Source organism: Diuraphis noxia, unplaced genomic scaffold (genome assembly GCF_037042655.1).
Source record: "Diuraphis noxia isolate RWA-SAM2 unplaced genomic scaffold, SU_Dnox_SAM2 contig0003, whole genome shotgun sequence".
Taxonomy (NCBI): domain Eukaryota; kingdom Metazoa; phylum Arthropoda; class Insecta; order Hemiptera; family Aphididae; genus Diuraphis; species Diuraphis noxia.
In genome coordinates this window covers 66,334,627-66,357,809 of record NW_028301713.1, presented here as the reverse complement: position 1 = coordinate 66,357,809, position 23,183 = coordinate 66,334,627, and the positions used below count along the sequence as shown (strand labels likewise).

Genomic DNA, 23,183 nt, shown 5'->3' with positions numbered 1-23,183 from the left:
CAATTGTGTACAGTTTTAAATAACCGATTTAAAGTATCATTAAATATTTTAGGTGGATAACCTTTAATTTGATTTGGATTTTCTTTGCAGAAAATACTGATTATTATTTATTATTACGCTCGTTTTTAAAGAAATTCAAATTTTTGATATTTTTTCCCATACACATATACATATTCACTGTTAAACAAAGTTTTTTCAGTAAGCCCCCCTTTTTGGTTTAAGATTTTATCTTAAAAATTAAGCGCTTACAAGACCAATCATACGAAATCACATGGAACTTCGGTATGCGATAAAATATAAAATATATTAAAATAAATTATAGGTATAAATAAAAATTAATTTTTTTTATTACTATTTGTATTTACAATTTTGTTTATCGAACCTCCGTGAATTTCATTATTTTGAATTATAAAAATTAATATGGTTTAAAAAAAAAAAATCAAATTCAAATTCAAAATCGAAAAAGGGGTCAATTAAAACCAATTTAATTGATGTTATATGTGTGGAAAAAAGTTTAAAGTAAAAGTTATCCCCAAAATATTCAGTATTGCCTTAATTCTCGTTATCAAACAGGAGATGTCTACTATAATACCTAAATTTAAATTTTGCACAATTGTGCTTGAGTAATTTCTCTAAGTACTTTGAAAATACTCTTTGTGTTATTGTATAGCTATATTGGCCTAATATTTGCCTAGTGTTTTTTTTTCTAAAATGTTTATTTGATGGACATTATTGACCTTGCATTTTGGTTTTTAACTTTTTCATCAATCCTCAATAATATAAAACTCATAAGTCATAACAATAAACGCTCTTTATATAAACCATATTTTTTTTTTAAATTCAACTATATTTGTAAATTCCATTTTATACATATATGTTTATGTATATAGGCGTTGTCAGATACACGATATAAGTATTGATTTACGTATTTGTCGTACCCTTAAGTTTTAGAATTATCAAGAGTACCTCTATTTTATAATAAAAAATATCAATTAGTGTTTTTTTATTTAACCGTATATTTTGTTCACGTTTGTAGGAAGATCGCTTCCAGTACTTTGTGTTCATCTTTTCCATTGGTACGGTCTAATGGAACATTTCAAGTTGGACGTGGTCCAAGTTTGGAAACTTTTTAGTAAGTATAAAATTCATTATCCCGTTATAAATATTACTTTGAAATCTTGTTTAAAGACTGTCGTGAAATCTCATTTTAGTTTTAGAGTTTGAGATTAACTAAATAGTTGTATTATATTATTTCAAGTAGATGCCACTATAATATTATAATGTAAGAACATTCGAAATACTAATATCTAATTAAGCATATTATGATTTTGATTTGTAGTTGTTTGTATTAATGCCACTTCACAAAATTTAATAGTTATAACTTATGTTTAATAGATGTTACCTATCTAACATTTTTAAAATACCTCTTAGCTAAATTTCTCATGAGACAATGAGGTTGGTGAGTACTGATTTAAGATTACAGCGAAACATCAATTATGTATGATTAAGTGAAGATCGTTTAATGATTTTGAACGATGGCATGTTGAGATAATTTTGACAAGCTTTATTATTATAAGTATAATATAACTAATTTATCATCTCTCAAGCAGTCTCAACTAAAGATGTATATTTGTTGCTTGTAGATTAGGATTTTGATTCAGAGTGATTACAGATATTAATAATTACCCTTAGTGTATATTAAATATATAAATATTGAACTATTTATGTTTAAAAGGTCCAATTGATGAATAATACATTTATTAAATTCTTATTCAGTAATATTGTATAATTATAAATAAATTCAATTTCCACAAATTAAAAATACTTTAACTTTTTTGTTTTTAGAATTTTAATTCAAATGTATATTGTATATATAAAAAGTATAAATGTTTGATTCACGTTATAAAATAATATTATAGAATCATATAGTGTACATTGTGCAGCTAAATTAAGTTAATTAAACTTATTAAAATTTTTTAAAACCGTCATGGTTTTTATTATACGTAAATATGGGATATAAAGACTTTTAATAAATTTAATTAACTTGATTTAGTTGCTCATGTGATTTCATTATATTTTTTATAATGTATACGTACCTATATTTATACAGTTAATAAAAATAGTGTGCAATGTACATATGATTTTAAAATAACTGAATAATTTCCCATGAAATGTATTGATTTTTAAAGTTTCTAGGTAGAGTGAAGAATTTATAACGATTGAATTTATAAACGGTTACAGATTGTAACCGAAAAGAGTCGAACACATATAATTTGTTTTGCCATGACGGAAGTTAGTTTGGAAATCAAAAAAATAATCACTGATCTGTAATTTTTATCTTCATAACGAATATCAAACATATCACGTGACCATATGTAAAAATTCATATGATATTGATATCGATAAATTAAGCAGTGAAACCATATTTACTAAGTTTGACTATAAAAAAGCCTCATATACATATTATGAATTTTTACATATGGTCACGTGATATGTTTGATATTCGTTACAATTCCAGCCGAGCATATTATATTATTATTCGTACGAAATCGTAACATAATTTTACTGCTAATCAATGTATAATTTATTGAAGTTCTGCTTCCTAAGTTCGGCAAAACATTATAATTAGGTACATATAATTTTATCCCACTCCGCCACATATTGAACATAATGGCAATCGACCTGAGACATCACCTTTATGCTTTTTTGTCTAAAACGAGAAATTTTGAAATATAAAATAAACATGTGGTGTAGTTATCGGTGATGCCGATTACATTAAAATATTCCCAACAACATTTCGTACTTGCTTCGGAATTACATGTACTACAAAATTAACCTTCGCTCGCAGAAAGTGATTTAGTATCTATGAATTATGCAGCAATCGCAATAATATACAAATTTTCTCTTACCTCCAACAGACCATTATATTTTAGAAATATGAAATGCACATTAATAATATTTACTGTTTTGTTAATACAAATATAATATATATACATTCTATGACTATATTTGTTTGAAAAAATTATGTGTAGCGCCTTGCCAACTCTTTCTAATTTGTATTATTTTCGCACCATACTATTTGTTTTAATATAGTTACGATGATGTAGATATGTATAACATGTAACTAAAAACTAAAAACAATATTTTATTTGTTTTCGGTCGGTAAAAAAGTCATTTTATTTCAATTATCTACTAACAGCCATTTGTGTTGAATTGGTGAGTTATCAATGCCTATTTTTATCGATATCATGATGACATACCTATACACAACCTTTTTATGATTCGTACGCTAAATGTAAGTGCTTCTGTTGAATATTTATAACCTGAAAATTACGTCGTCTGCATTTTGTTTCACGGTGTTTTCCGTCATTGAAATTTATCACATTATTCCTATTAAAATATATTTATTATAATGTGCTGTCGGTGTTCTTAAAAATTGACGAATACATAATAAAAAAAGTCTTGGGCATGTTTATTTTATGACTTCAAAGAACTGCAATCAATGTTGGTGACAATAATATTATTCCCCATTAAAATAACATTGATGTATTCATGATAAATTTCTCTTTTTATCAAATCTGTTTACATAAGTTCAATAGTTCAATCAAGCCGTATACCATAACAATTTCCTTAGTCCGTTACGTTTAATATTAGGCAAAAATATTACTAACCTCTTCAAGTGACCTCGCGCTCGCTGTATTTTACTTAGGTATAATATTTAGAAAATCGTACATTGGATACGCCATACACGAAACCGTCTATATTATATTTGCACATAACATCAGTTGAAAGTCAATTCAAAGAAATAAGCTTACCTTTCTTTTGACGTTATTGAAAAGAACTTTCTTTGGATTGAAAAAAAAATATATCCAAAAGTGGATGAAAAATATAAGACCCCGGGGAACGCCATATTTATGTCTTTTTGTTTTATAATCGTATTTTAAATTCCCCTCATCATTATTCATTATATAGATATTGCTATATAACTATTGATATTACTTATTTATTGATTGCAAATATTTTATGAATACGTACGCGTGTATCTGCGTCAAATATATTGTGAAAATTGTTTGTTCTTTTATGATTAATCTAGCTGTAGGTAGAATTATTACGCATGTTCCACTTCAAATTAAATTGTATATCGGGAAGGTACCTTTTAAAATATAGTTTGTTTTTTCAATTAAATGAGTTTCAAATAAAGGCCCCATTTATAGATTTAACTCCAATTTACATATGATTTTGTTGCGAAGGAATAATAAGATTCATACCATACCGTTTTTATAAGGATTCTATTATGACGTATATAGTGCATATACTATATAATTTCATCAATATCTGTAATGATATTTTGACATTACCAGGAATATTTTCAAATGAAAATTATATACACGTATTTGGTTTTAGCACACCTTTTAGGTTTTAATATCAATGTTAAAATAATTATTATATATTATGGTTAATGAAATAATTACTAATGAAATCATGGAAATTGTCGTAATAACCCTAAAATATATTCTATTCGGCAGCGAAGGGATTTTATAACAATGCACTCAAACAGAGCAAAATATTCGTCTAGTGCACACTTATTAAATTTCTGTTTTGGATCCGGTACACCTGTGAGTTGTGACCAAGTGATATTTTAAAATCCTGACACTTGGTGGTTTAAAAGCACTACACATTATTATTAATATTTCGAATAATAAACATTAACATTTTTTACTAAATTAAAAAAATAAGTTAATAATCACAAAATATAATTTAATACAAATTTATAAAATTTAAGGTCCCACACGCTGCACCGTTGGCCGTAAATTGTGTCCATACTAATTTTACCACTACCGCAGCAGTGTTTGGGTACCTTAATATAATTATTTTGAAATAAATTATAATTATAGTCAGCAACTGATTCATACAATTTTAAATGATATAATATACATTTTAATTTTTAATACAATTTAATTGTATATTTTTTTTGGAACTGCTAATTCACCATATTTACCAGAGTATGCCTGTTTACGTAGTACGTTACATTACAGTTTATATAAACCTCACACAGTGTTTCTTAAATGTTTTCTATCGGTAATTATATTTTTTATGTAGTATGTGCACTCACTTTTTTTTACAAATATTCTATTTGAAAACATTTAAGAGTAATGTATATATGTATTATATGTACTTATATATAGATAGATATTTGGAAAAATAAAAAATTATAAGTCATTATTAATATATCGTTACTTATATATTTAACCAACACGTTATTTTTAAATCATAGACAATTAACTACCTATACTTTTACTACAGTTCTTAATTTAAGTCATTTTGAGAATAGAACATTTATTTGTTTGTACATAATATCACGAAAATTATTTTCGTTGTCGCCCTGTTGAAGCATTCAAACTAATAACTAATAAGTTTTTGTTTAGATAAAAATAAATTACAATCCATTCATACAATATGTAACGTGTGTTAGGTGTGTAATGTTTATGAACGATATTGTCATGTAAATTATTGTTATTTTTAGTCATTTAAATCAACCTTAGTTTATTATTGAAGCGTTCATTTTCGACACTCATAAAAATGTACCACATATATTACGTAACATATTATATCTAATAACCTAATGCCTTGTAAGAGATTAGCTTAAAATTGCCATTAAAGTCCCCTCCAAAGTTAAAACCGAACTTTATTTATTTATTTTCACTTGTAAGCGGTTCGTCTTAATTGGCATAATCATCGTAAGTGTTCGGGTTTACAAAAGTTCTCATACGCTGCGTGCTATATATTATAACCGTGAAAAACTTCATATCCCATTCGGCGCGCGTACTCCCATTATAATGACACGCCACACGCGTATAGTTTATTTAGTGTTAACGTTTGTCGTTATTCCTTGTATATTATTATCCGCTACGCTGCCGATTCTGCGATGATGCCTTATTATTATGCTAATGTAATCCGTTCCTAGTTATTTTAGGTTTCCGCAGTTTATCATATTTAATCCCAAGCCGGTTTTGGCCGCAAGTTTCGATCATATCATCACTAGTAAAAGTAACATCACTTTAAACTACGTATAAAATGTTTGAAATTAAAAGTCAATAAAACTAACATATGCTGAGGTTAAAGTGGTTTACCCGTCTTGGTAGGTGATGTTTATACTGTTTGAATTTATAATTACTCTACACTGTGAACAGTGCCGTAACTAGACTACTTGAGGCCCGTGTGTAAGCCCAAATCTTGAGTCCCCTAACTATACATTTTTCCAATAGATATCACAAATAATTTTTAACAAATATATGTCTTATAGGCTACGGCTGGGGGTCATTCTAAAATTATATGTGACACCCAGAATGCTAAAAATTGCTTATAGTTAATTTGTTGTTATAATAATAATAATTATAATATTCTGTGTTTCATTTGTAAATCTACATTTGTAAAAACCATATAATACATTTAAAGTGTCAAAGAATTTAACATTATAACATCACCAATAATAAAATAGATACCTAAGGGAAATTAATAAACAAATATTTAATTTTAAAGCATTCACAGTCTGTGAATATAATAATATTGTATTGCTTTGATACCTTCCTACCGGAATGGAATAAGAATTAACATTATCGTGTTCTAATCAATAATGTTACCGCTGTTATTTTTCAAGATGTTATAAATATAGTATTTATATTTTAACAGCTCTGGAAAAGTCAATAAAAAAAAAGAAAATGGCAAGAATGAATTTGTTATTTTTTTGTAAGTGACGCGAACGAGTAATTTAAATGCAATAAAACTTATGAATGATCCTATTATTATATTTAAACTTTTCTTGTTAAGTATATTACATACAGTAAGCGTGAAGGTGTTATCTGAGGAAACAATTCTCAAAGTTTTAATATTAAGACCCGTTGGATGGTCTCTTAAATGAGTAGGTGTAGACTTGTATTTAAACCAGGCGCGGCGTTTAGGGGGTGCATAGGGGCCATGACCCCTCCCTAGACATCAAACTATGTATAAATAATAATTGTATAGAAGTTCTAAAAATTATAATCACGGCGTCTGTACATTTTAAATAAAAGTTTTTTTTTTAATGTCATATTATTGTGTGTACAATGTTCATATTATGTACATACAAATAATTGAAATTAATGATCAGGTCTTATATAGCAGCCCCTAAAATATAAAAGGAATAAAGTGAGATTCAATCGTAGATTATGGATCTCTATTCTCTTCTCCAAAACTATAAAAATATTCTGCTGACCTTTTCTCAATTATCAAAAACAAATACACGTGAAGTGTTCTTAAAATATATTAGGTACTTATATTAATTTACAGTCATGGTTCTATAAAATCTGAAACGGCAAAGGGGGGGGGGGCTATATTTTTTCAGAAAAAAATGCAAACACAATGTTCGTGTGTTTCCTTATTATATATATACATTATGGATAACATTAAATAAAATAATAATATTAACTACAACATTAACAATTTTAATTGTATTTTAAATTTATGAATTTAAAGATGTGTGAACTATTATTAAATAAATTAATGCATGATATCTATAATTTTCAAAGGGGAGACTAATGCTCCCGTAGTACTCCCCCTCTGGATCTGTGCTTGCTTATATACCTTAGGTATACTACATTAATATTATAATCAAATGATAAATATTATAAATATTGCTTCAAAAAAAAAATTCATTGCTTGTCAAAGACCTCTAACCAGAATTTCTGTAATATTTGTTCACAGGTCTCATAGAAGAAGGGTACCATAGCACGAACCCTTACCACAATGCCATCCACGCTACTGACGTCACCCAAGCAATGCATTGTTTCCTGCAAGAAGACAAGGTTAGAAACGAATACTATTATACTACCATAATATGGGTTCTCATAAATCATATTCTGTACGCTATAGCTGAGCGTATGGTAATATTATATTAAATCCTATTGGATATAAGGTGTAGGCTAAGGAAACCAATTATTCGTAGGTGCCGTAGTTTTGGCCTGAATGGAAGTGTTTCTAACCTAACCCCCCGAGTGCGTTTGTATAAGTATAATCATTAGTTTATTCTCGTCATAGGTAAGTAGTGTTTAAATTTTGGAAGAAAATTAATTTTTATTCTTTAGACACATTTTACGTTTATTGTTTATATAATTATATAGAATATATTATGTACCTACCTTCGTATACAAGTGATAATAACGACTCTCGGTTCAAATATATCATAATAGAAGTATAAGAACACCGGACGATGAGGGACTGTTTTCCTTAAAATACAACTTCCGATATTTTTCGATACCTAAAAAGTATAAACAACAGGAATGTTTTTACTTTGGGTATGAACTCCGGTTAATGTTCATTCTGTATACAGTACCAACCCAACTATGGTATTGTTCCGCAATTGTAAATATAATAACACCAAGATGATTTTCGAATACAGTGTTTTTCAACCGTCATTGCAGTAGGAGCGTCGTGCGTGTGTAATTCGTTTATCTATCGACGAAACTTTTTGGTAGAATTCGTCCGTAATATAGCTTTTTATTCGTGTGTTGACTTTAAATCGTTTCACGTTTGAGTGTAGGTACAGACTACTTAATGACCGCGTGTGCACGTGACACTTGATAACTTCCGAACCGTTTGACACTACATAATGATGCACAGTATAATGATTTGAAATATGTATAAAACAGTACTTTTTATTATTGTTTTTATGAAATGTGTTATGCACGCGTATTAATGATAATGTTGAATTTTTTAATTCATTTTAAATTGGTAATAGTAATTTAAAAGTTTATAATACACTAATAAAGTAAGGTTAGGAGTATTACGTATTAATTTAAATTAATTGTTCAACTCAACTTTAAATCGAGAATAAGTTTATAATTAATATAAGTTTTTATTTACACTTTTATCATTGAAACATTGTGTATGGTAACAACATATTTTACTATCGCATTACACCATCATATACATCTATATGTATACATATTATATTATTATTATTAACAATAACAATAATAAAACCGTTTGGCGAAAAACCAAGTTTTCCGGTTTTACCGCATTGGTCTCAGGGGAATTCGAAAAAAAACACCGGCGCCATGTCCTCTATCCATGGTTAAATCACAACAATATGTTATTTGAAATAACAACAGAATTGCATTCCGTTGGGTTCATTCTGTTTGCATATACACTCCAAGTCTTCCGAGCATTCGATTGTCTGTGGAGAATTTATTTATTATTATTATTATTATTATTTGTTTTTTGTCATTGCCTTAGATATAATATAGTATAGGTACCCATGATATTCGTGATATTTTATTTGACCTCGTTACGCATCAAGAATATATATATAGTATAACGTTATACAATGTCATTATATTATGTACGAGTATATACGTATATAGTACGTATTCCTACGTCAAAATCTAACCGTCGCGTCGAAAACTGATATTATATTATATAAATTTGACTCCTCTGAAAATAGCGACAACGATCGACGGTTTTCGACTCTCGTAAAAAGCTCATCGTGTCGTGTGTATCTTATATTTATATTTATACCTTATTTGTACAAGAGGTATTATTATTATTTCGTATCGTCAGCATAATATATATATATATATTAAAAGGCTTGTACGTATTTTGGAACGCGCGTAGAGCTGAAATATTTGCCGTTATTATTGTTTGTGTTGTTTTTCTTTTTACCATTTTTATTATTTCTGTACCATATTGACAGGTTTAGTGCTGCTCGCAAAAGCCACACAATACGTGCTCAACCGAATTCGGAGCAGACGGTTTGAAAGTCCCGCCGCGTGCCAATGTCGAAAAAATATATTTCTGACGGACTGCTGTGGCGCGTCGACGTGTAATCGTCCGTTATTATTATTATGATTATTATTTTTTAATTTTACTTCTAACCTTTACGCGTTTAATTTTAGATTATTTTACGATTCGTTTGTAGACACCTAAATACGAGTGCATGACATACAGCACTGTTTAGTGTTTACCATTAAAATATTTAAAATTTCCGCCATTTAACATTTTGTTGACGCATGACCGAATTGTTTTTATTATTTATTTATTTTTTTTAGTCTACAAACTTGTTTGCTAACACTTTTAAAATGTGTATCCAAATATACAATCATTCGAGAGAAAACAACTGTGCAGTACAATTCAATTTAATCGCTTTGAATTTGGTTAAGACAAAAACAGAAATTACAAAAACAAATGAAAAAGATATAAGTAAAATATGTATATCGATTGTACTATACTACTAATTTAAATGATTGTTCGGTTGTTTGGTGTTCAAAACAACAAAAGATAACAACTGAAATAATTACTATTATGATATTGTAAGTGAAAAAAAAAACCGTAATAAGTAGGTATCTTTATTCCTATTCAATGAATATTTAAATAATTTATAATAACAATGATCAGAATACATACTAAAACGAAACTTACTGTAGAAAAAATAAAATAAAGTTTAATATCTGTGTTGATTGTTTTATTAGTATGTAAAATAAAAATATAAACTTAATGGTGTGTCGTTCACGGATAATATTATAATACCTAACAAAAACAATCGTAATGCAATAACTTAACGGAAAAGTATAAAAGTCAATCAAAAGATTTCTTACTCTGTATTGTTCTCCGTTTATTTATTTCTTTTAAAACTAAAAAGTTTATTTATCTTTTGTATACTTTTTAATTCAATAGGCTTAACGTTCCGTTACATCGGTACTCGCAGTGTACTATATAATAAATAATAATGCATTTATACGATATTATAGTTTATGAAAACAAAAACAATTTTCTTTAACACTTTCACGGAACACAACATTATAAGTTATAATATATATTTAAATAAACTATTGTTTCAGACGAGTACATTTTACTTGGTATTTACGACAAATCACTCAAAATCATAATAATTTATATTACCCCGGATAATATTGATATACGCACGTATGACGTAGTACGTACTATATCAAACAACATGCCATAATTGCGTGATATGATTAAAATATTGTATTTTTATCCGAAAATGTAAGTGAATTGTTTTTTTACTTAATGTGATAAGGTTTTGAAATCGTTCATTTGGCATAATGTAATATATAAGTCGAATTTACCATTGTTTTTATTGTTGGGTTGTCTGGTAAAAAAAAATTCTGCGCAGCGTCTATTTGCGAGATAATAAAATATAAGTATAGTGAAATATTAAAATATTTGGAAAAAGGAATTACACATTCCACGTTATAATAATAATAATAATAATGATTATGAAATTAAAATGAGAATTTGTTTTTTCTTGAAGGGTCATTAATCATTTTCTTTGGGTTATACTATTTTACCTGCAGCTCATGCAACGTTCGTATAGGTACTACTTACAATAATAATTATTCTTTGAATAATACTGCCAAACCTACTATGTAATATTTTAAATTATATAGGATATACCTAGCTTAATAATGTAAGCTAACAATCTTAGCTGTTGAGGTTTTAAATAAATAATAAAAATATAAAAATTATTATTCTAATATTATATCTAAATTAGAATTAAAATATTTTATGAGGTATATAATATTTTCTTAATTTTTTGTATTTTTTTTTTTTTCACAGATCAAGAACTTTTTGACACCACTCGAAATCATGGCGTCTCTCATAGCGGCTGTTGCTCACGATCTCGACCATCCCGGTGTCAATCAACCGTTTCTTATCGCGACCAGTAACCATTTGGCCACTCTTTATGAGGTAACTCATTATATTATACTATTTTTTTTAGTAATTTTACAGTATAGGTATTTTTGAAACTGTTTATTCGACTCAAAACCGATATTTTGCGTTTGTCGTTATTTACTCATCACATGAACATTTATTATTTATTCAGAACACCTCAGTGCTAGAGAATCACCACTGGAGATCGGCGATTGGCTGTCTGCTCGAAAGTCACGTAGCTGAGAAACTGAGTCCCATAAGACATGACCTCGAGTCGCAGATAAGTTCACTGATCTTGGCCACGGATATTACGAGACAACCAGAATTCTTGAGGAAATTTACCGTGAGTTTCCCTGGTTTGAACATTTTTTTTTTTTTTTTTTTTGGTGGGGGGGGGGTAGAGAGATCACAATAATATTATCTATTCTGGGTTAAGGATATTCATTGGGTCCTGAATTACCAGACTGCACTTATAGGGTACCACCTTAAACTCTCATACTTCAACCTTTTTCACTTAAAACATTTTCAATTCACATCAGTCGTATTCAGTTTTAGGATTCCATACCATTTTAAAATAAATTAACAAAAAAAAAATTATAATAATAATTAATAAGACTTACCAAAATAGGTAATATTATGATAAACACAGTCATATAATACACAATTATAAATAACAAAAATATAAGATATAATCGCCACATCCATCGCATTAACATTATATTTTTAACTTGACACTATTATATAATGTTGAGGCGTGTATAGGCCGGGCGAATAAAGGCGTTGGTTGCGACGGGGCACCTTCGCGGATTCGAATCTCGGTCATGGGCGGCATCGCTTTCCGTGCAGTTCACGCTGTTTAGGAAGAGTGGCCGCCACCCTCCACCCGGGCATGGGTAGAAATATTGTGATGATGAAATTGATATTAATTTACGTTGATAATACCATCACGCATAAGGCATAACTATTACATTGAACTACATTGTTAAATGTTCGTAAATCCTATTTTCACTAATTTACAAACTTCATCATTCTAGCTGTTGTGAAATATTAATTTATAGTGGATTTAACTTTTAGTAATTTTTCGGGATCTGATATTTGAATTTATTTCTACATAATATATAATATATTTTTTTTTTCAAGTTTATTTTGATTGTATGCATTATGAACATATTTTTTGTAGAAAGAGTTGGACCCGTAAATACTACCTCACCCCTTAACCCGGACTTGTATGTGTGGTTATATTATAATATAGTATCTATTTTTTTTTATACAAAACACATTTGAAATGCACTGAAAACTTTTTTCATTTATGCGTTCTCGACTTTTCATGTTTAATTCATGAATTCCATTTTGAAAACGGGACGGAAAAACTTTTATTATTTTTTTCCTACGATCTTTTTCGCCATAAAAATATTTAACATTCTCCGAGTATGAATATTTAATGTGCTTTTCCAGATCCATACATATAAGTGCGAGGTATATATAATATACAATAGATATATGTCCCTGTTTTTAAATGTCTAACCGCAGCGTGATTCAATGCTAATACGTTTTGGTTCTGCCTATTATCAATATTGTACACGTCATATTGGAGTTTTAAGTTACATATACACTTTGTTAGTTGTATCTTTTATTTTTCTATTAATTTTTAATAAGACATATTATATAAGAATATATTTATCAAACACCTGGACAAAAAACGTATTTTAAATAATAAACTATGTATTATTAGAAACAAATGTGTGTTGTATTCTGCAGTCATCAAACTATTTGCTCAGAAAACTTTTTCTAATATAATACGATAAAAAAAAAAAAAAAACAAACAAAATTGATTTAAATAACTTTAATAATTTAGTTTTAGATCAATTTTCACGTCAGCTGCCATAAATATATGAAAGAAAATAAGATTTTATGTGCGTTGTGTTTTCGCGACACAATTTACTTTATTGTGATTCATTTATAAATTCATAAATCATTATTAATGTGTTTCGTGGTATCATCCATTTTTAATCATTTTTTTAAATTTTTTGAATTAAACAGAACTATCTGGACAACGACGAGTTGGACATGAAGGACCCGGAGTTACGGCACTTCATACTACAGATAGCACTGAAGTGTGCTGACATATCGAACCCGTGCAGGCCGTGGGACGTGAGTCGCAAATGGAGTCTGAAGGTCTGTGACGAATTTTTCAGACAGGGCGATTACGAAAGGCAGTTGGGGTTGCCAGTCACCGATATTTGCGACCGATACAACAATACGGTGCCAAAAATACAAACTGGTACGTGTCTTTGACATTCGATGTCACGTTTAAGTCATTATATATGATCGAATTAGTTAAATCGAATCAATAATAATAATGTACAGAATACAATACAATATGTAATTATTGTATTACATTGCATAGTCTATAAGTCTGCTAAGACAAATTGACTATATTCTTATTTTTATTCAAATTCAAGATAGATTGACACACCGAAGACTTAATTGAAGACAGCTAAATATAATGGCCGCCGACCGAAAAATAAACGCGTTTAGTCTAAAAACAGCTATATATTCGATATAGTGTCAACAGTATGTTTGTTGTTTGTATAAATGCGCATGGAACGTATTTTTTATTTTATTTTTAACACAACATTTATATACTTGGTTTTATCTAAATAACCTATAACATAATATATATATAAACATTTAGTGTTTTTACTATATTTGAGTATATTCTTCGTGTAAATTAATGACCCTTAATACGCACGTGTATAACGTTTCACAGATAAAAAAAAACAGTATGGTGACGAGTATTGTATACGCTATATTTTGATTTCATTAAAATTTAAACAATTTAAGAACCCTATACACGTGGATTAACACATCTATAGATCGAGTACTTATTATATAGTTTTATTTTAATATAGCCGGTCTTAATATCAATCGACATATAGGTAATGATAACAGTCATCTTTATCGAGTAAAATATAATTTTATGTTACGATGCATAATTTGAAATTTTATACTAAGCTATAAAGCACACCGTACTGTAATTGTATTAGTTTTGATATTATTATTATTATTATTATTTTATTTTACATTTGAACATTATAATTGGTTTAGCCCGTAAATCAATTTGAGTATAGATTTTCGGAAAATATTGCCTATAATAATTCTTATATATAGTCTTTATTGGAATAGATAATAGAAATACACTCATCACTCCTTTGCCAAAATCATAATATTTTTTAATTAATTTTATTGTTTTCGTTCTTTTCATTAGTGTTCTTCAAGTTTATGGTGTTGCCGCTGTTCAACCTGTGGCACAGATTTTTGGACACCAAGCTGTCGCACTCGATGATGGAAAACCTGAGGAAGAACCAACAGCAGTGGGAAGAGCTCCGGGAACGCGAGAGCTGCGACGAGCAGCAGCTGATTGCGGACGCCGACGACATGATTCTTGAACCGGAAAACGATCCGGACACGCCGCAGCAGCAGCAGAACCGCCGGGGCTCACTTCCGGCCGTCATGCTGGAGACCGTGGACAAGATGGGCCGCCGGCACTCGGTGCCGCTGAACCTGGCCCGGGTCACCGGCCACGCGCTGCCGTGCACGATGCTGCGCCGGGAAAGCCTGCAGGGCGCGCTGCCCTCGACGTTGCTGGTGCAAGTGGAAAACCGTCGACGTTTCACGCTGGGCCAGATCCCGTACCTGGAAGAGGAGGAGGAGGGTCTGAGCATTTCGGTTGGCTCGTCGAGGAGCAGCGGACTGCAGCGGTCGTCGGACGGCGGCGGTTGCGGCGGCGGCAGTAGCCACATGGACGACCGGCCGGTGAGCGCCGAGAACCTGATACCAGAGCCCAGCATAGCGACCATTACGAACACGGCCGACGCCAGCCGACTGTGCAACGTCATACACGGCGTCACGTCGCCGGTTCTCGGGCACCAGTCGACGGCCGGATGTTCCAGGGGCCTGACCAGGCAGCAGACGTTTCCGCCCATCCAGCCGTACGTCCGGGCCAGGTATCTGTCCACCGGCGGAGACACTGCGGCACCGTGTTCGTCGTCCAGCGGCGGCACGTCGGCCGTGTCCACGGCGTCCAGCCGGACTGGTTCGACCAGCAGCGATGGTTGTCCGTCGGCGGGCGGCGGTGGCGGTGGCCACGGCGCCGGTGGAAACGGCACGAAGCGAGACTCGATCCTGGACACAGACCGGGCGTTCAAGTTGGCCAGGTTTTCGTCCAACAAGGAGAAGGAGAACGTCGACCCGGCAGTACGGACCAATGCGGAAATCAGGCGTAACAGCAATCACATGAACCAGGTTAGTTTGTTTTTATCACTATCGTATTTTAAGTTTCCCCCCCCCCTTTTTGTAACCACAACATTTATATACAACAGCTCTTTGATTCCCTATTCCATACCAGAATATTTTTCTGAGAATTTCAAGACCACCTCTGTTGCGCCAGAATAATTCATACGAATTATGTAGTCAACTACTCTGACTCGCATCACTAGTCTCGAGGTGGGTGACCAAAATACGAAACATAATATAACGCAAATGTATAGTATAATAACGTGAGTCTATTGGACAATATATAAATACCTATAAAATACAATGATAAATACGGGCGCCCAAAATTGGTAATAATATATAACACAAATAAATAATATGATCAATCGATCAATATGTAAACAAAACAATAATTAAAATACGATAATATAAATTGATAGTAGAAATGATAATGGAAATGATAATAGTCGATCACCCGGTAAGACGATGAAGTGGACTGGACGGTCACTGGCATGGACTGCAGTGCTGCCTCCTGGAACCGTTTGACACGAATATTACAATGTTCCCACGACGGCGACGTGAAACGACGGGCCCTCCAAACTTCAACGGGGAATCCCGCGTTAACCACCCGACGCTCGTCCGCGTCAGCAAAACAACACGGCAACCCGCACCTGACAATCGAAACAATAGTTCGGTTGCGGTAGTGGGTTCCCCACAAACAATGTGGTACGGAACGGGCGTTCACGCCGCCAAAACCGACACACGACGTAATGACACACGACGGTGTCGTCAATTTGCACAATTAATGTGGTTACGCGAACACCGAACGGCCGCGCGATCAGCGCCGACACTTACGCCCGTCACAAGGGGGCCCAAAACAATGGAGGTAACGGACAAGTCACCGACACAACGACAACGAACCCGTAATGGCGCACCCACGACGATCGAAGACGCCAAAATCCGTCCGAACAGGACGACGCGTAGAGCAGACCGGCGTAGGCATTCGTGCACAACAATACAATACAGCACGCACCGGTCGCGAGAGGCGAGACGAGAAGTTTCTCGTAGACTGGCTGGTGCGTATATTATTACGCGCCGCGACCGTCCAAGCTGCGATTACGACGACGATAGTTGATAAAGATCGTCAAAACCTGTAGTAATCTGGCTGGACTCTGGACTCTGTATTGCCGTCGGTGCAAATCGTCGGGCACGAAATTGCGGCTCAAACATCCTCCCCCCCATGGGAGGCTCAGGCTCCCATAGAAATCGAACGGATTGGATTGAATGGGCTGCAGCGACGTCTTGAGATGATGCATGACCGGAGTGATACTAATTATCATTTCATTTTACAAAAGGAAAAGGAACATGTTGAATATAAAATTACAAATAATACACAATAATCGAATGAAGATACATAAATGTTAAAACCAATGACACATATGGTGCCCACACATTAGATATGAAGTCAGAGTAGCTAGTGATTGAATAATTGATAAGTGGTAGTTTATTTGAGAATATATAAAAATTAGAACTGGAAGCTATGTTTTGGGGATAAGCATTCAATCAACGATCAATTTTGTGAGGTTGTTAAGAATTCGAAACGCTAGTGGGTGGGTAATACCACTACTTTAGCCACCGGTCGAGTGATATGGCCGTTGCACGTCAACACCCGTACGACACGTACAACACCGTCGTTGCCAGGTAACAGTTCAAGGATACGTCCGAGACGCCATTCCAGTGGTGGAGATTGGTTATCGATTATAACTACCATGTCGTTGACCTTGACGTTGGGTGCTTCAGTAGTCCATTTCGATCTCCCTTGAAGCGACGTCAGATATTCGGTTGACCAACGTCGCCAGAATGCCTGATGGCATTGGTCAAGAAGCTTCCAACGTTGAGTTAAACTGACGCGTGACTCAAACGATACTCGGGGAGGTACAGCCAACAACGGTTGCCCGATTAGGAAATGTCCAGGAGACAAATATTCAAGGTCAGCGGGGTCCGTGGTTAATGGGGTCAATGGTCTCGAATTGAGTACTGCCTCAACACGCGTAAGTAAGGTAGTGAATTCCTCGTACGTGAGTACATGGGTACCCATGGTACGGATCAACAATCGTTTCGTTGACCGGACCGCTGCCTCCCATAGGCCACCGAAATGCGGTGCACTTGGGGGGTTAAAATGCCATTGACACGATGTGCGCGCTTGAGAAATGGTGCGTTGACCGTCTGGACTGTTGATCAGTAACTGAAGTTGCTTGTCCGCGCCAACAAAGTTCGTGCCGCAGTCCGAAAATATTTCTGACGGTAAGCCTCGTCGCGCAACAAACCGGTCAAAGGCGGCAAGGAATGCTTCAGTGGACAGCCCTGTAACCACTTCTAAATGGACAGCTTTAACCGACAAACATACAAAGACGGCGATCCACACTTTATATACTCGAGATTTTCGAAGTTGCACTTCACGCATTTGAAGTGGGCCGGCATAATCAACCCCTACCCTCGCGAACGGCCTACTTTGCTGAACTCGTGCGGCTGGCAAATCTGCCATTATAGGTTGCGGCGGTTTCGCATCAAAACGCACGCAGACCGGACATGCGCGTGTGACGGTGTGTAACACAGATTTGATTGACACAATCCAGAAATCACGCGATATAAGGGCCGTCATTATTCGCGGACCAGCATGACACGTAATTTTATGCCATCGGCGGCATATTAACAACGACAAATGCGATTGTTTCGCTAATAACATGGGGTGTTTACTACCATAATTTAAATGTGAATGGCGCAATCGCCCACCAACGCGAATCACCCCAGATGGGTCTAGGAACGGACGTAGTCGTGATAGGTGTTTCGATGACACACGTGCTGACGTCAATAGTTCGTGTGCTAAAGTTTTATAGAAACATCGTTGAGACATGATGACCAGCTTGCTGATGGAGTCATCGAGTTCGGTGCGCTGTAGTGCCCCAATGGCAGGCCGAGGGTGTTTCTTACATGCTTGAAGAAAACGATAAATGTAGGCAACTACGCGGACCAGCCGGTCATATGATGAGAAACTGTCATACCATTCTGATGGCTGTTCAGTGCTGAGCACTAGAGCTACAGGCCGCGTCTCAGGTAGTTCGGGTATCGGGATCGACGGTACAGTCACGTCCCAGCTCGCCGCGTCATCGTGGAGGAACCGAGGACCTTGCCAATATAGCGATAGACTAGATAACACCGAAGGTAAGACGCCGCGCGAGGCACAATCTGCGGGGTTTTCTTCCGACTTTATGTGGAGCCATCGACAGTCAGGCATTAGAGTAATGATTTGATGGACGCGATTGGAAACGTATACCTTAAATGACGTATGTGGATTTTTCAACCAAGACAATACGATGGCTGAATCACTCCATGCGTACAAATCGACGATGTTTAAATACGATTTAAGGGTTGCCCGTATTCGACTCATCCATCGAGATAGCAATAACGCGGCGTTCAGCTCCAACCGCGGAATCGACAAGGGTTTTATCGGCGCCAGCTTCGTTTTTGTCCCGACGAGAAAAATGTTGCTAGAATCAGAATCATGGTCTAACATCTTTATGTATAAAACTGCAGCGTAACCGTGCTGTGAGGCATCGCAAAATCCCAATAGTTGACACGGCGATCCACGACGGGAATTGAAATGACGAGGTACCTTCAGGTCGTTAAGGGATGGCAGGTCTGATACAAACGATTCCCAATCCCGCGAGATGTCATCCGGAAGGGGGTCATCCCATGATGCCTTCGCCGACCATGTGCGCTGCATAATGCATTTCCCGTGAAAGATTGCGGGTGCAAACAGTCCTAAAGGATCGTAAATCCTCGCGATCATGGACAGCAATCCTCTTTTCGTGCAAATGATCGGCAACAAATTAGGACGAAGGGCACACGAAAACGAATCGTTGGTCGGATGCCATTGAAGGCCGAGTACTTTTATACCGCTGTCATCTGCGGCGTCAAACGAATGTGGATAATTTACACAATGGTCGGCAGGCACGGCGGTTAACACGTCGGGTTCGTTACTGGACCATTTTTTTAATTCTAGCCCCGCACGATTCAGAATTGAAATTAGGCTGGATTGGAATTTTAAAACATCGGTAATGGAATCAGCGCCAGCACACACATCATCGACGTATGTCTGGTTTAGCAACGCGTCACGAACGTCGTCATAATCAGTGCAATCATTAACGGCGATTGCCTTAAGGACGCGAAGTGCTAGAAATGGGGCACAGTTTGTCCCGTATGTCACTGTATCAAGTTCATACTCAACGAGTTTTTCGAACGGAGACGACCGCCAAAACACGTGCTGGAGTGTACGGTACTCCGGTAGGACCAATATTTGGCGGTACATTTTACATATATCTGCCGTAAAAACTATCTTTGGTACACGAAAACGGGTCAGTACATCGACGATGTCTTGTTGTAATTTGGGGCCCTGCAATAGACATTCGTTTAATGACAAACTTCGAGATCCCTTCGCAGACGCGTCAAATACGACGCGGATCTTGTTGTCGCCATCTGCAGGTCGATATACGGCGTGGTGCGGTATGAAGTATGTCCCGGGTGTTTTTGCCACCGACATATGACCTAGTGATAAGTATTCGGACATGAAATTGGAATATAACTCTCGTAGTTTGGAGTCCTTCGACAGTCGTTTCTCGAGATTTTCAAAGCGTTTGATCGCGTGTTCACGGGAACCTGGAAAACTTAGCGAAGACAAGGCTGTGCGCGTCGGTAATGGCACGGCGAATCGTCCAGACGGCAGTCGCTTGTGTTCCGCTACAAATACTTCTTCACAACGGCCATCATCCGTGAACGAAGGCGGCGGCATCGCGGGTTCCTCAGCACGCCAAAAATTCTCGATTAAATCTTGAATTGAGACGGTTAATGACACAGGGAGCGATGCGTGACACTCGACATAAGTTTGGAGCACCGGCCCGATCAGAATCCATCCGAAAATAGAGCTGAACGCTGTGGGCAGATCGGCAGCTACAATCACTTTCCGGCCGTCCATTATTTGCGCGAACAAGTCGGCACCCAATAACATGTCAACGGGAGAAGCAATATTAAACGTCGGATCTGCAAGGGCCAGGTTCGCGAATCGATCCTTGACGCTGGTGTCTAGAGATCGACGTGGCATGTTGGACGTGATCGACGGCATTACCCACGCCTTTGTTTGCAATTGTGGCTCCGTAGCAAATCTTGGTTGGACGACACAATCGACCATACCTCGGACATCAGCAACTGTTGCACCGGATAGGCCAGTGATCGGTGCTGTCCAGTTTGTCAGCCGTAGTCCTAAACGAGTAACACAGGACACAGTTATGGCACTTATTTGGGATGCTGAATCGACGATGGCACGGACCGTCTGCCAGGTGCCACAATGGTCACGAATATGAATGAGAGCGGTGCCCAATAGCACGGCTGATGAATCGTCCTTCCTGTATGTCGTTGATGCAGCACAGAAGGGCGCATCGTCGCTAGACGGAGCGCTCTCTGACTGGCGTCGTGTTGAAAACCCATGAAGCAGCGTATGGTGTTTCTTTGAACATGTTGCACAACGAAGTTTTGAATGACACTTGTTGGCCCAATGATTGGTCGATAAACACGCGTAGCACACGCGGTTGTCACGAGCCCATTTGTTGCGGTCCTCGACCGACAACGACGCGAATTTTCGACAATCAGTAATAGTATGCCTTTCACGGCAGTTCGGACAGGAGTCACTCTTGGAGCTCGATGGCTTCGAAACGACTAACGATGTAGTGGTTGGTTTGAACGGAACCTTCTTGACGAACGCGTTGCTATGTGATGTAGACTGTAGTCGATTATTGGGCCTTTTCTGATGATCTCCGGCAATCTCCAAAATCGCTACACGGGACTGTACAAAATTCAGCAAGTCAGTCACAGTCGGAAACTCCGGAGGGGCGGACGACTCGAATAATTTTCGTGTGGATGCCGGGAGACACCGAAAAGCCATGGAGAACACTATGAATGATCCGAGGTCCCTGATGTTCAATGCATTTAATAACGCAATATTCTCGGAAAAGAGCGATACAAAATTATTGAGATCGAACAACGTTTCTTGCGAAGACACCGGTGCGTTGAGTAACTTGTCGATCAATGCATGCGCGACTAATCGCGGGCGATGAAAACGCGACGATAACGTGGACCACGCGAGGTCGTAATTGTCATTGGACACGGTTATATTGCGTATGGCGTCCGCTGCAGCACCCTGCAAACATCCGATCAAATGTTGCATTTTATCGATTTTCGGTATGTCGGTCCTATCGCCAACAAGCGCGGAGAACCGATCGCGGAACGTGGGCCAATAATTAAAATCACCATGGAACGACGGTAACGGGATTTCAGGTAGTCTAGATGTTGGTTTAACTGCTGCATCGCTGGCATGATTTTGTCCACCCAGGCCGCGCTTAGCAATCTTAATATTATCGTAATTGCCCTGCATGGCGACTGCCGTAATTGTATTGATAATAGAAAGCACTTCGGCTGGCAACTCGGCTGAATATTCGCTTTCGGCATTTATTTCCAATAAACTGTCTAACACATCATTGTCCGCCGCTTCGAATTGTGCCCATAAATCATCCAACGTCGCAGCCGCTATATGTAGTTCATCCATAAGACTAGGATCATTTTTCGCGCGTTTAGCGAGACTGTCAATTGATCGGATTTTTTTTACGGCGATAGTGCGCTTTGTGTCAGCTCTAGTGGCAAGACGTCTGACGCGTTTTATTTCTTTATCTTCTGCTGTCTCGACCATGTTGACTGTTGTCTGAATATGACGCGAAATCAACGGAGAAAATTGGCAACAATCGACCGAAGACAAGGAGACAATAACTAACGGGACAAATTATGTACCTATCACGATCCAGGTATAACCTATTGAAATGCGCGCTGTTATATATAATACACAAAAATAATAATAATAAACCCAGAGAATAATAATAAATATTAATTAGACAAACAATAATTTGAAATGACGAATGCGACACTAATGTCGACTTGAATAAATTATTTGAAATCGAAATTATAGTTAGCAGTAATCGCTGAATTGTGAATAACAGAAAGGGTCACTCGTTGATTGAATACTCGAAACCAGAACGCTAATTAAATAAATAAAGAAACCACGCTCTGCTACCAAATGTTGCGCCAGAATAATTCATACG

The 23,183-nt window shown here is 35.6% G+C and overlaps 1 protein-coding gene across 5 annotated transcripts in view; it reads left to right on the top strand.

The window, feature by feature from the left end:
* The window catches only part of LOC107164768 (high affinity 3',5'-cyclic-AMP phosphodiesterase 7A-like), a 139,831-nt gene that overhangs the window by 108,988 nt on the left and 7,660 nt on the right, over positions 1 to 23,183 (top strand). For all 5 annotated transcript variants that reach the window (XM_089222209.1, XM_089222207.1, XM_089222208.1 and 2 more), the window contains 6 exons: positions 1,037 to 1,132; positions 7,741 to 7,841; positions 11,611 to 11,742; positions 11,879 to 12,049; positions 13,747 to 13,987; positions 14,975 to 16,011. In XM_089222209.1, coding sequence (XP_089078335.1) covers positions 1,037 to 1,132; positions 7,741 to 7,841; positions 11,611 to 11,742; positions 11,879 to 12,049; positions 13,747 to 13,987; positions 14,975 to 16,011 — 1,778 coding nt within the window. The remainder of the gene's footprint in view (positions 1 to 1,036; positions 1,133 to 7,740; positions 7,842 to 11,610; positions 11,743 to 11,878; positions 12,050 to 13,746; positions 13,988 to 14,974; positions 16,012 to 23,183) is intronic.